Source organism: Bos javanicus, chromosome 24, assembly GCF_032452875.1.
Source record: "Bos javanicus breed banteng chromosome 24, ARS-OSU_banteng_1.0, whole genome shotgun sequence".
NCBI lineage: Eukaryota > Metazoa > Chordata > Mammalia > Artiodactyla > Bovidae > Bos > Bos javanicus.
In genome coordinates this window covers 21,987,220-21,999,645 of record NC_083891.1, presented here as the reverse complement: position 1 = coordinate 21,999,645, position 12,426 = coordinate 21,987,220, and the positions used below count along the sequence as shown (strand labels likewise).

Genomic DNA, 12,426 nt, shown 5'->3' with positions numbered 1-12,426 from the left:
CTCTTCACATCAGGTGGCCAAAGTATTGGAGTTTCAGCTTCAACATCAGTCCTTCCAATGAATACCCAGGGCTGCTCTCCTTTAGGATGAACTGGTTGGATCTCCTTGCAGTCCAAGGGACTCTCAAGCGTCTTCGCCAACACCACAGTTCAAAAGCATCAATTCTTCGGCATTCAGTTTTCTTTGTAGTCCAACTCTCGCATCCATACATGACCACTGGAAGAACCATAGCCTTGACTAGATGGACTTTGTTGACAAAGTAATGTCTTTGCTTTTTAATATGCTGTCTAGGTTGGTCATAACTTTCCTTACCAAGGAGTAAGCGTCTTTTAATTTCATGGCTGCGGTCACTATCTGCAGGGATTTTGGAGCCCAAAAAAATAAAGTCAGCCACTGTTTCCCCGTCTATTTGCCATGAAGTAATGGAACAGGCTGCCATGGGCTTAGTTTTCTGAATGTTGAGCTTTAAGCCAGCTTTTTCACTCTCCTCTTTCACTTTCATCAAGAGTCTCTTTAGTTCTTCTTCACTTTCTGCCATAACAGTGGTGTCATCTGCATATCTGAGGTAATTGGTTTTTCTCTGAGCAATCTTGATTCCAGCTTGTGCTTCATCCAGCCCAGCATTTCTACTCTACATATAAGTTAAATAAGCAGGGTGACAATATACAGCCTTGTTCCTATTTGGAACCAGTCTGTTCCATGTCCAGTTCTAACTTGCTTCCTGACCTGCATACAGGTTTCTCAAGAGGCAGGTCAGGTGGTCTGGTATTTCCATCCCTTTCAGAATTTTCCACAGTTTATTGTGATTCACACAGTCAAAGGCTTTGGCATAGTCAGTAAAGCAGAAATAGATGTTTTTCTGGAACTCTCTTCCTTTTTCCATGATCCAGCAGATGTTGGCAATTTGATCTCTCATTCCTCTGCCTTTTCTAAAACCAGCTTGAACATCAGGAAGTTCTTGGTTCACATATTGCTGAAGCCTGGCTTGGAGAATTTTGAGCATGACTTTACTAGCATGTGAGATGAGTGCAGTTGTGCGGTAGTTTGAGCATTCTTTGGCATTGTCTTTCTTTGGGATTGGAATGAAAACTGACCTTTTCCAGTCCTGTGGCCACTGCTGAGTTTTCCAAATTTGCTGGCATATTGAGTGCAGCACTTTCACAGCATTATCTTTTAGGGTTTGAAATAGCTCAACTGGAATTCCATCACCTCCACTAGCTTTGTTTGTAGTGATGCTTCCTAAGGCCCACTTGACTTCACATTCCAGGATGTCTGGAATCTAGGTGAGTGATCACACCATTGTGATTATCTGGGTCGTGAAGATCTTTTTTTGTACAGTTCTTCTGTGTATTCTTGCCACTTCTTCTTAATATCTTCAGCTTCTGTTAAGTGACGTCACTCAGTCATGTCCAACTCTTTGTGATCCCATGGACTGTAACCTACCAGGCTCCTTTGTCCATGGGATTTTCTAAGCAAGAGTACTGGAGTGGATTGCCCTTTCCTTCTCCAGGAGATCTTCCCGACCCAGAGATTGAACCCAGGTCTCCCGCATTATAGGCAGATGCTTTACTGTCTGAGCCACCAGGGAAGTGCTAACCATTTCTGTCCTTTATTGAGCCCATCTTTGCATGAAATGTTCCCTTGGTATCTCTAATTTTCTTGAGGAGCTCTCTAGTCTTTCCCATTCTATTGTTTTCCTCTATTTCTTTGCATTGATCGCTGAGGAAGACTTTCTTATCTCTCCTTGCTATTCTCTGGAACTCTGCATTCAGATGCTTATATCTTTCCTTTTCTCCTTTGCTTTTCACTTCTCTTCTTTTCACAGCTATTTGTAAGGCCTCCTCAGACAGCCGTTTTGCTTTTTTGCATTTCTTTTCCATGGGGATGGTTTTGATCCCTGTCTCTTGTACAGTGTCATGAACCTCCGTCCATAGTTCATCAGGCACTCTGTCTATCAGATCTAGACCCTTAAATCTATTTCTCTCTTCCACTGTATAATCATAAGGGATTTGATTTAGGTCATACCTGAATGATCTAGTGGTTTTCCCCACTTTCTTCAATTTAAGTATGATTTTGGCAATAAGGAGTTCATGATCTGAGCCACAGTCAGCTCCCAGTCTTGTTTTTGCTGACTGTATAGAGCTTCTCCGTCTTTGATTGCAAAGAATATAATCAATCTGATTTCAGTGTTGACCATCTGGTGATGTCCATGTGTAGAGTCTTCTCTTGTGTTGTTGGAAGAGGGTGTTTGTTATGACCAGTGTATTTTCCTGGCAAAACTCTATTAGCCTTTGCCTTGCTTCATTCTGTACTCCAAGGGCAAATTTGCCTGTTACTCCAGGTGTTTCTTGACTTCCTACTTTTGCATTCCAGTCCCCTATAATGAAAAGGACATCTTTTTTGAGTGTTAGTTCTAAAAGGTCTTGTAGGTCTTCATGGAACCATTCAACTTCAGCTTCTTCAGCATTACTGGTCAGGGCATAGACTTGGATTACCGTGATATCGAATGGTTTGCCTTGGAAACGAACAGAGATCATTCTGTCGTTTTTGAGATTGCATCTAAGTACTGCATTTTGGACTCTTTTGTTGACTGTGGTGGCTACTCTATACTCTAAGGGGCTTCCCTGGTGGCTCAGAGGTTAAAGCGTCTGCCTCCAATGCAGGAGACCTGAGTTTGATCCCTGGGTCGGGAAGATCCCCTGGAGAAGGAAATAATAACCCACTCCAGTATTCTTGCCTGGAGAATCCCATGGATGGAGAAGCCTGGTAGGCTACAGTCCATGGGGTCACAAAGAGTCGGACACGACTCAACGACTTCACTATCACTATACTCTAAGGGATTCCTGCCCACAGTAGTAGATATGATGGTCATCTGAGTTAAATTCACCCATTGCAGTCCATCTTAGTTCGCTGATTCCTAGAATGTCAATGTTCGCTCTTGCCATCTCCTGTTTGACCACTTCCAATTTGCCTTGACTCACCTTATATTCTTACCTACAAATAATGGGTTGCCTCACTGTTTTGTATTTAGCAGCAGCCCCTAGTTCCTTGATAGGGCTTCTCTGGTGGCTCAGACAGTAAAGAATCTGCCTGCAATGCTGGAGACCCGGGTTCGATCCCTGGGTTGGGAAGATCCCCTGGAGAAGGGAGTGGCAACCCACTCCAGTATCTATCCTGGAAAATCTCATGGACAGAGGAGCTTGGTGGGCTAGCCCATGGGACCACAAAGAGCTGTACACGATTAAGCAACTAACATTTTCTGCTTCCCTCTTTTCTTGGATTCCTATCTCAGTAAAGGATGCTTAGCCTCCCTTTGACATAAGAGACCAAGTAGTCTCTTCCTATGTAAGGGAGAGTTTCTCAAACAGAATGAAAGGCTTCTTATAAAACCTTGATACCAATGGATGGAGGGGAGCCCTTTATGTTCAAAAAGGCATATTACTGGCATATTATAGAAACAGACTGAGAGATCTGGAGAAGTGCAGAAGCAAAGAGAACTCACAAATGGCCATTTGTTCCCATTCTCACCACTCAATTTCTTTAACTACTTGTAAAAGAAAGATAATCTTTCTGACTTGGAATTTCTTTTACTAAATGCCTTTAGCCTTTACTGTTAAGAAGATATGAATTAGTATGTGTGATCCCTCTGCAATTTTGTAGTTGAAATTGTCATGATCTAAGAGTTCTTCATAAAAATGTCCATACAGATATATATGAAAGACCTACTAATGAACCCTTTTTTTCTATGACTATTTCCTCAAGGGACTTATCGGACATGTCTATTATTTTCGTTTCTCAGTCATAAACAGCATGACTCTGAACTTCTGTAAGTTTCAGCCTCCAAGTCTCCATCCTTCATGTTAATATAGGAACCCCATTGCTCTGGACTGGAATTAAATCGGTACACAACTATTTTTGGTATTAGATGGCTTAGTTAAACAGTTTCACCTCAGCCATTTTGCAGGGTGGATTTAAAACAGCTTGGGCGTCGTATACATATTCTTTTTCTGAGCTCCATATTTCCTGTAGTTTGCTCGTGTAGACATTTTCGGCTGTTTTTCTCTTATATATGTTAATGATTTGGAGCCGGTAGCAGCTCGATGGAAGGAAAAATATGCTCCTTTTTTTTCTGAGAGAAGCTAAGAAGAGTTGCTGTCACCCTGATTTCCTTACGTGTTAAAGAATGAAGTTCTGTTCATTGTTCATGGAATCTGGTGATGCTGTCGTGAAGAGCGTCTGTACCACAGTGGTTAGGGGTGAGGAAGTGGAGGAGCTGCATCCAGCTGCACCCCTGCCCTCCAGCACCCAGCCCTGGTGGGCCAGGAGGTGTGGCTGCAGTGAGGAGAGGAGCACACAGCAGGAGGGCTGAGGACGTGGGGCTCCCTCCTGCCCAGCACCGCTCAGACACACGTGGTACCTTCAGACTCACACCTGTCCTGTCCTTGTCTCTTTTCAGGAGCAGCCTACTGCCAGTTCATGGACATGCTCTTCCCAGGCTGCATTAGTTTGAAGAAGGTAAAATTTCAGGCGAAGTTGGAGCATGAATACATTCACAATTTTAAGCTTCTGCAAGCATCGTTCAAGCGAATGAATGTTGATAAGGTAGGAGACAGATTTGTACCTCCGTAAAAGGCATCATCTTTGCTTAACCTTCTTTTTGTGCAGAAATCCAAAAACATTTCAAGGGGCTATATCTTGATATCAGTAGGCTGAGTTCTGTATGTACAACATAAAGCACAACCCTCACTTCTCATACCCGATTGAGGTTTTTATCTAAGATTTCTAAACTTGTAGCCATTCAGCTAAAAATTCTAACAGAAATCATGAATGCTAAAATGTTCTTATTCTGTATTAGCAATGCAGGTGAGAATTTTTCATGTTTGCCAGATGCCACTGTGGCTATTCGTATGTTTTGTTTCTTTAAAGAAATCATGAAATCCCGAACAAATGGCATGGCTTTGAATCGTAACACCATGACTTGAGCAAGTTATTTAAATTCTTTGAGTATACCCATCTGTAAAATGGGATTGGCATCCCGGTCCCTGTGGTTATGAAGTTAAAGTGAGGGACTACCTGTCCCGAGAGTCCCGTGTATGTACTCAGATTCTCACTCATTGTCCATAAAATGTTCTTTTACCCGCTTTGAACTTTAAAATTTTGTCCTGGCGTGATACAAATGAAGTTAGGCTGGAGTCCTTTTTCCTCCCATAAGGACTATTGCTGAAGCCCATTCAGTTCATATATGTACTAAATTCATAGTCTTTATTTAGGATATAGCTCTTGGAGGGAATAAGTTGGAAAGAAATGAATTTTAAATAAGGAAAAAAAGAAAAGCAAGGGAGAAATGGAAAACTTTTCTTTGCATAGTAATAAATAGTCTATGAAAATAAAAAAATTAAATATTGGGTTATAAGAGGTTAAAAGAAAACAGAAAAGTTTGCTGAACTGTATATATTTTTAATTTAATGCAGTTAGTGTCTTCAAAGCATATAATTAAAGCATTCTTATCAAAATATTAAGAAAATTTTGGCTTCTCATCATTTGTATTGCAAAACATATAATCTCTTACACATTTCAACCTCTTGAATCATTTTCAAGTTTATGACCTTTGCTGTGGTTAATTTGCATCTTGGCTCCTTGTGTATTTATTCAAAACTAAAGCGTAGAGTGTACCTAGAACTATCACAACCTTGTTAATCGACTATAATCCAGTATAAAATAGCAAGTTAAATAAAGAGTTGTGCAGGGTCTCCTTCCTCATTAGCATCATTTCTCTGTACATTTCTGTACTATTTCTGGGTACGTGTTTCTAGATCGAATAGAAAAGAGACGCCCATTCGTGGGTTTATTGACGGAACTTGCCATGTACCAAAATTGCGGCTTCATATCCGTAGAAGTGTTCACACAGAGAGCGGGTGAGCCATTGGTAAGAATGTTGAAGATTAAAAAGAAAAGAATATTGGAAAAAAAACATTGGGGAGGAGCCAAGATGGCGGAGGAGTAGGACGGGGAGAACACTTTCTCCCCCACAAATTCATCAAAAGAGCATTTAAACGTCGAGTAAATTCCACAAAACAACTTCTGAATGCCGGCAGAGGACATCAGGCACCCAGAAAAGCAACCCAACTCTTCGAAAGGAGGTAGGAAAAAATATTAAAAACAAAAAAAAAGAGACAAAAGAGGGAGGGACGGAGTTCCGTCCCGGGAAGGGAATCTTAAAAAGAGAGAAGTTTCCAAACATCAGGAAACCTTCTCACTGCCGAATCTGTGCCGAGCTTTGGAAGCACAGAGGGCAACATAACAGGGAGAAAAAATAAATAAACAATTTGAAACTCGCAGATTGCGAGCCCTACGGTAACTCCCCCAGCAGAGAAGCAGCGCAGACGCCTGCATCCGCCATTAGCGAATCGGGGCTGGGCAGGGAGGCGCGGCGTGGGCTGCATCGCTGAGAGTAAGAATCTGGCCGGAATACCCTGAGCGCTATCAGAGCGAAATAATTTGGGCTAGCAAACCAGACTGTGGGATACCAACCACGCGAAAAGCCAGCCCTAACCTAAGACCGCCAGGCCCGCGCACGGAACAAAGGACTGAACAGAGATAGCCGGCTGCAGATCTTCCCCCTCCGGTGACAGGCAGCCAGAGCCGGAAGGGGGCAATCGCAGCCCCAGAGAGACATTATCTATAAAATTGTAAGCAGGCTTCTTTGCTAACTAAAACTTCTTGGGGGTCTGGACGGTCAACATCTGCCTGAGAAGGTGCGCCGGTTTTACATCCAGATAACCGAGTGGCGGGGAGGCGATAAGTCGCAGCATTGGCGCTCGCCTGGGAAGAGCAAATTGGCGCTCGGACCTGGGAAGAGCACAAAACGCAGGCCCAACTGAGTCTGCGCCTCTGAGGACTACCCGAGTGCCTGAACCTGAGCGGCTTGGACCTGGGAGGTGCATGCAGCCCAGGGCCAGCCTCGGATTGTTTCCGGCGGAACAACCTAGAGTCCGAGCAGTGTGGACAGGGAGGCTACATGCGCCGTGAGCGGGGGCAGACCCAGGGTGGCCGAGGCACTGCGAGCCCACGCCAGTATTATTTGTTTGCACCCTCCCTCCCTCCCTCCCCACAGCGCGACTGAACAAGTAAGCCTAAAAAAAAAAAAAAAAAAAGTGTCCTCCACCGTGCCCTTTGAGTCAGGGCGGAAACCAGATACTGAAGAGACTAGCAAACAGAAGAAGATATAACAGAGGGAAACGCCTTGGAAGCTACAGGCAATAGATCAAAACCCTGTGGTTACTACGGACTACATAGGAAGGGGCCTATAGATCTTGAGAAATATAAATCTGACCAAGGAACTAGCCAAAAATGAACTGAACCCACAACACCCACAAAAAAAGAAACAAAAAAGTCCTAGATATATTTTTATTATTTTTACGATCATTCTTTCTTTCTTTTTTTTTTTTTTAATTAAAAAAAAAAAATTTTAAGTCCTCTATTGTTCCTTTAATTTTCACTTTTATAACCTATTACTCTGCAAAAAAAAAAAAAAAAAGACCCTATTTTTTTTCTTCTTCAGCAAACTTCATATATATATATTCTATAATTTTTTGACCTTGTTGTTTTTTTTTGTTGTTGTTGGTTTTTGTTTTTTTCTTCTTTTCTTTAACATTGTATTTTTGAAATTCCAAACTCTACTCTAGATTTTTAATTTTCGCTTTTTGGTATATGTTATCAATTTTGTACCTATAGTTTTTTTTTATATAATTTCTGTGATTTTTTTTTTCTTCTTCTTCTCTGTTTCTTTCTCTTCTTCTTTTATATAACATTGTATATCTGAAATTCCAAACTTTACTCTAGATTTTCAATTTATGCTTTTTGGTATTTGATATCAATTTTGTACCTGTATTTTCTTTATAATTTTTGTGACATTGTTCGTATTTGTTTGTTTGTTTTCTCTCTTTATTTTTCTTCTTCTTCTTTTTTTTTTTTTTTTAACATTGTATTTTTGAAATTCCAAACTCTACTCTAGATTTTTAATTTTTGCTTTCTGGTATTAGTTATCAATTTTGTACCTGTACTTTCTTTATAATTTTCGCGACCTTGTTTGTTTTTGTTTGTTCATTTTTTCTCTCTTTCTTTTCCTTCTTCTTTTCTTTAACATCGTATTTTTGAAATTCCAAACTCTACTCTAGATTTTTAATTTTCGCTCTCTGGTATTAGTTATCAATTTTGTACCTGTACTTTCTTTATAATTATCGCGACCTTGTTTGTTTTTGTTTGTTCGTTCTTTCTCTCTTTCTTTTCCTTCTTCTTTTCTTTAACATCGTATTTTTGAAATTCCAAACTCTACTCTAGATTTTTAATTTTCGCTTTCTGGTATTAGTTATCAATTTTGTACCTGTACTTTCTTTATAATTTTCGCGACCTTGTTTGTTCGTTCTTTCTCTCTTTCTTTTCCTTCTTCTTTTCTTCAACATCGTATTTTTGAAATTCCAAACTCTACTCTAGATTTTTAATTTTTGCTTTTATGTATTTGTTACCAATTTTGTACCTTTAAGGACCCAATCTTCAGGACCCATTTTTCACTAGGGAGTGAGATTACTGGCTTGACTGCTCTCTCTCCCTTTGGACCCTCCTTTTTCTCCACCAGGTCGCCTGTGTCTCCTCCCTAACCCCTCTCTACTCTACCCAACTCTGTGAATTTCTGTGTGTTCCAGATGGTGGAGAACACTTAGGGAACTGACTACTGGCTGGATCTGTCTCCCTCCTTTTCATTCCCCCTTTTATCCTTCTGGCCACCTCTGTTACCTTCCTCCTTCTTCTCTTCTCTGTATAACCCCGTGAACATCTCTGAGTGGTCCAGTTGTGGAGTGCACATAAGGAAGTGACTACTGGCTAGCCCACTCTCTCCACTATTGATTCACCTCATCTCATTTGGGTCACCTCTAACTCCCTCCTCCCTCTTCTCTTCTCCATGTAACCCTGTGAACCTCTCTGAGTGACCCTCACTGTAGAGAAACTTATCATCTTTAATGTAGATGTTTTATCAATGGTGCTGTATAGAAGGAGAAGTTTTGAAACTACTGTAAAAATAAGACCGATAATCGGAAGCAGGAGACTTAAGTCCAAACCCTGAGTCCAGGGAACTCCTGACTCCAAGGAACATTCATTGACAGGAGCTCATCAAATGCCTCCATACCAACACTGAAACCAAGCACCACACAAGGGCCAATAAGTTCCAGGGCAAGACATACCAAGCAAATTCTCCAGCAACAAAGGAACACAGTCCTGAGCTTCAAGATACAGGCTGCCCAAAGTCACCCCAAAACTATAGACATCTCATAACTCATTACTGGACATTTCATTGCACTCCAGAGAGAAGAAATACAGCTCCACCCACCAGAACACCGACACAAGCTTCCCTAACCAGGAAACCTTGACAAGCCACCTGTACAAACCCACACATAGTGAAGAAACGCCATAATAAAGAGAACTCCACAAACTGCCAGAATACAGAAAGGACACCCCAAACTCAGCAATTTAAACAAGATGAAGAGACAGAGGAATACTCAGCAGATAAAGGAACAGGATAAATGCCCACCAAACCAAACAAAAGAGGAAGAGATAGGGAATCTACCTGATAAAGAATTCCGAATAATGATAGTGAAATTGATCCAAAATCTTGAAACTAAAATGGAATCACAGATAAATAGCCTGGAGACAAGGATTGAGAAGATGCAAGAAAGGTTTAACAAGGACCTAGAAGAAATAAAAAAGAGTCAATATATAATGAATAATGCAATAAGTGAAATTAAAAACACTCTGGAGGCAACAAATAGTAGAATAACAGAGGCAGAAGACAGGATTAGTGAATTAGAAGATAGAATGGTAGAAATAAATGAATCAGAGAGGATAAAAGAAAAACGAATTAAAAGAAATGAGGACAATCTCAGAGACCTCCAGGACAATATTAAACGCTACAACATTCGAATCATAGGGGTTCCAGAAGAAGAAGACAAAAAGAAAGACCATGAGAAAATACTTGAGGAGATAATAGTGGAAAACTTCCCTAAAATGGGGAAGGAAATAATCACCCAAGTCCAAGAAACCCAGAGAGTACCAAACAGGATAAACCCAAGGAGAAACACCCCAAGACACATATTAATCAAATTAACAAAGATCAAACACAAAGAACAAATATTAAAAGCAGCAAGGGAAAAACAACAAATAACACACAAGGGAATTCCCATAAGGATAACAGCTGATCTTTCAATAGAAACTCTTCAAGCCAGGAGGGAATGGCAAGACATACTTAAAATGATGAAAGAAAATAACCTACAGCCCAGATTATTGTACCCAGCAAGGATCTCATTCAAGTATGAAGGAGAAATCAAAAGCTTTTCAGACAAGCAAAAGCTGAGAGAATTCTGCACCACCAAACCAGCTCTCCAACAAATACTAAAGGATATTCTCTAGACAGGAAACACAAAAACGGTGTATAAACTCGAACCCAAAACAATAAAGTAAATGGCAACGGGAACATACTTATCAGTAATTACCTTAAATGTAAATGGGTTGAATGCCCCAACCAAAAGACAAAGACTGGCTGAATGGATACAAAAACAAGACCCCTACATATGTTGTCTACAAGAGACCCACCTCAAAACAGGGGACACATACAGACTGAAAGTGAAGGGCTGGAAAAAGATTTTCCATGCAAATAGGGACCAAAAGAAAGCAGGAGTAGCAATACTCATATCAGATAAAATAGACTTTAAAACAAAGGCTGTGAAAAGAGATAAAGAAGGTCACTACATAATGATCAAAGGATCAATCCAAGAAGAAGATATAACAATTATAAACATATATGCACCCAACACGGGAGCACCACAGTACGTAAGACAAATGCTAACAAGTATGAAAGGAGAAATTAACAATAACACAATAATAGTGGGAGACTTTAATACCCCACTCACACCTATGGATAGATCAACTAAACAGAAAATTAACAAGGAAACACAAACTTTAAACGATACAATAGACCAGTTAGACCTAATTGATATCTATAGGTCATTTCATCCCAAAACAATGAATTTCACCTTTTTCTCAAGCGCACATGGAACCTTCTCCAGGATAGATCACATCCTGGGTCATAAAGCTAGCCTTGGTAAATTCAAAAAAATAGAAATCATTCCAAGCATTTTTTCTGACCACAATGCAGTAAGATTAGATCTCAATTACAGGAGAAAAACTATTAAAAATTCCAACATATGGAGGCTGAACAACACGCTGCTGAATAACCAACAAATCACAGAAGAAATCAAAAAAGAAATCAAAATTTGCATAGAAACGAATGAAAATGAAAACACAACAACCCAAAACCTGTGGGACACGGTAAAAGCAGTCCTAAGGGGAAAGTTCATAGCAATACAGGCACACCTCAAGAAACAAGAAAAAAGTCAAATAAATAACCTAACTCTACACCTAAAGCAACTAGAAAAGGAAGAAATGAAGAACCCCAGGGTTAGTAGAAGGAAAGAAATCTTAAAAATTAGAGCAGAAATAAATGCAAAAGAAACAAAAGAGACCATAGCAAAAATCAACAAAACCAAAAGCTGGTTCTTTGAAAGGATAAATAAAATTGACAAACCATTAGCCAGACTCATCAAGAAACAAAGGGAGAAAAATCAAATCAACAAAATTAGAAACGAAAATGGAGAGATCACAACAGACAACACAGAAATACAAAGGATCATAAGAGACTACTATCAACAATTATATGCCAATAAAATGGACAACGTGGAAGAAATGGACAAATTCTTAGAAAAGTACAACTTTCCAAAACTGGACCAGGAAGAAATAGAAAATCTTAACAGACCCATCACAAGCATGGAAATTGAAACTGTAATCAAAAATCTTCCAGCAAACAAAAGCCCCGGTCCAGACGGCTTCACAGCTGAATTCTACCAAAAATTTAGAGAAGAGCTAACACCTATCCTGCTCAAACTCTTCCAGAAAATTGCAGAGGAAGGTAAACTTCCAAACTCATTCTATGAGGCCACCATCACCCTAATACCAAAACCTGACAAAGATCCCACAAAAAAAGAAAACTACAGGCCAATATCACTGATGAACATAGATGCAAAAATCCTTAACAAAATTCTAGCAATCAGAATCCAACAACACATTAAAAAGATCATACACCATGATCAAGTGGGCTTTATCCCAGGGATGCAAGGATTCTTCAATATCCGCAAATCAATCAATGTAATACACCACATTAACAAATTGAAAAATAAAAACCATATGATTATCTCAATAGATGCAGAGAAAGCCTTTGACAAAATTCAACATCCATTTATGATAAAAACTCTCCAGAAAGCAGGAATAGAAGGAACATACCTCAACATAATAAAAGCTATATATGACAAACCCACTGCA

At 40.0% G+C, this 12,426-nt stretch overlaps 1 protein-coding gene across 5 annotated transcripts in view; it reads left to right on the top strand.

Annotated features, from left to right (window-relative positions):
• Nucleotides 1-12,426, top strand: part of MAPRE2 (microtubule associated protein RP/EB family member 2) — a 197,254-nt gene that overhangs the window by 136,808 nt on the left and 48,020 nt on the right. For all 5 annotated transcript variants that reach the window (XM_061399611.1, XM_061399609.1, XM_061399610.1 and 2 more), the window contains one exon: nucleotides 4,457-4,602. In XM_061399611.1, coding sequence (XP_061255595.1) covers nucleotides 4,457-4,602 — 146 coding nt within the window. The remainder of the gene's footprint in view (nucleotides 1-4,456; nucleotides 4,603-12,426) is intronic.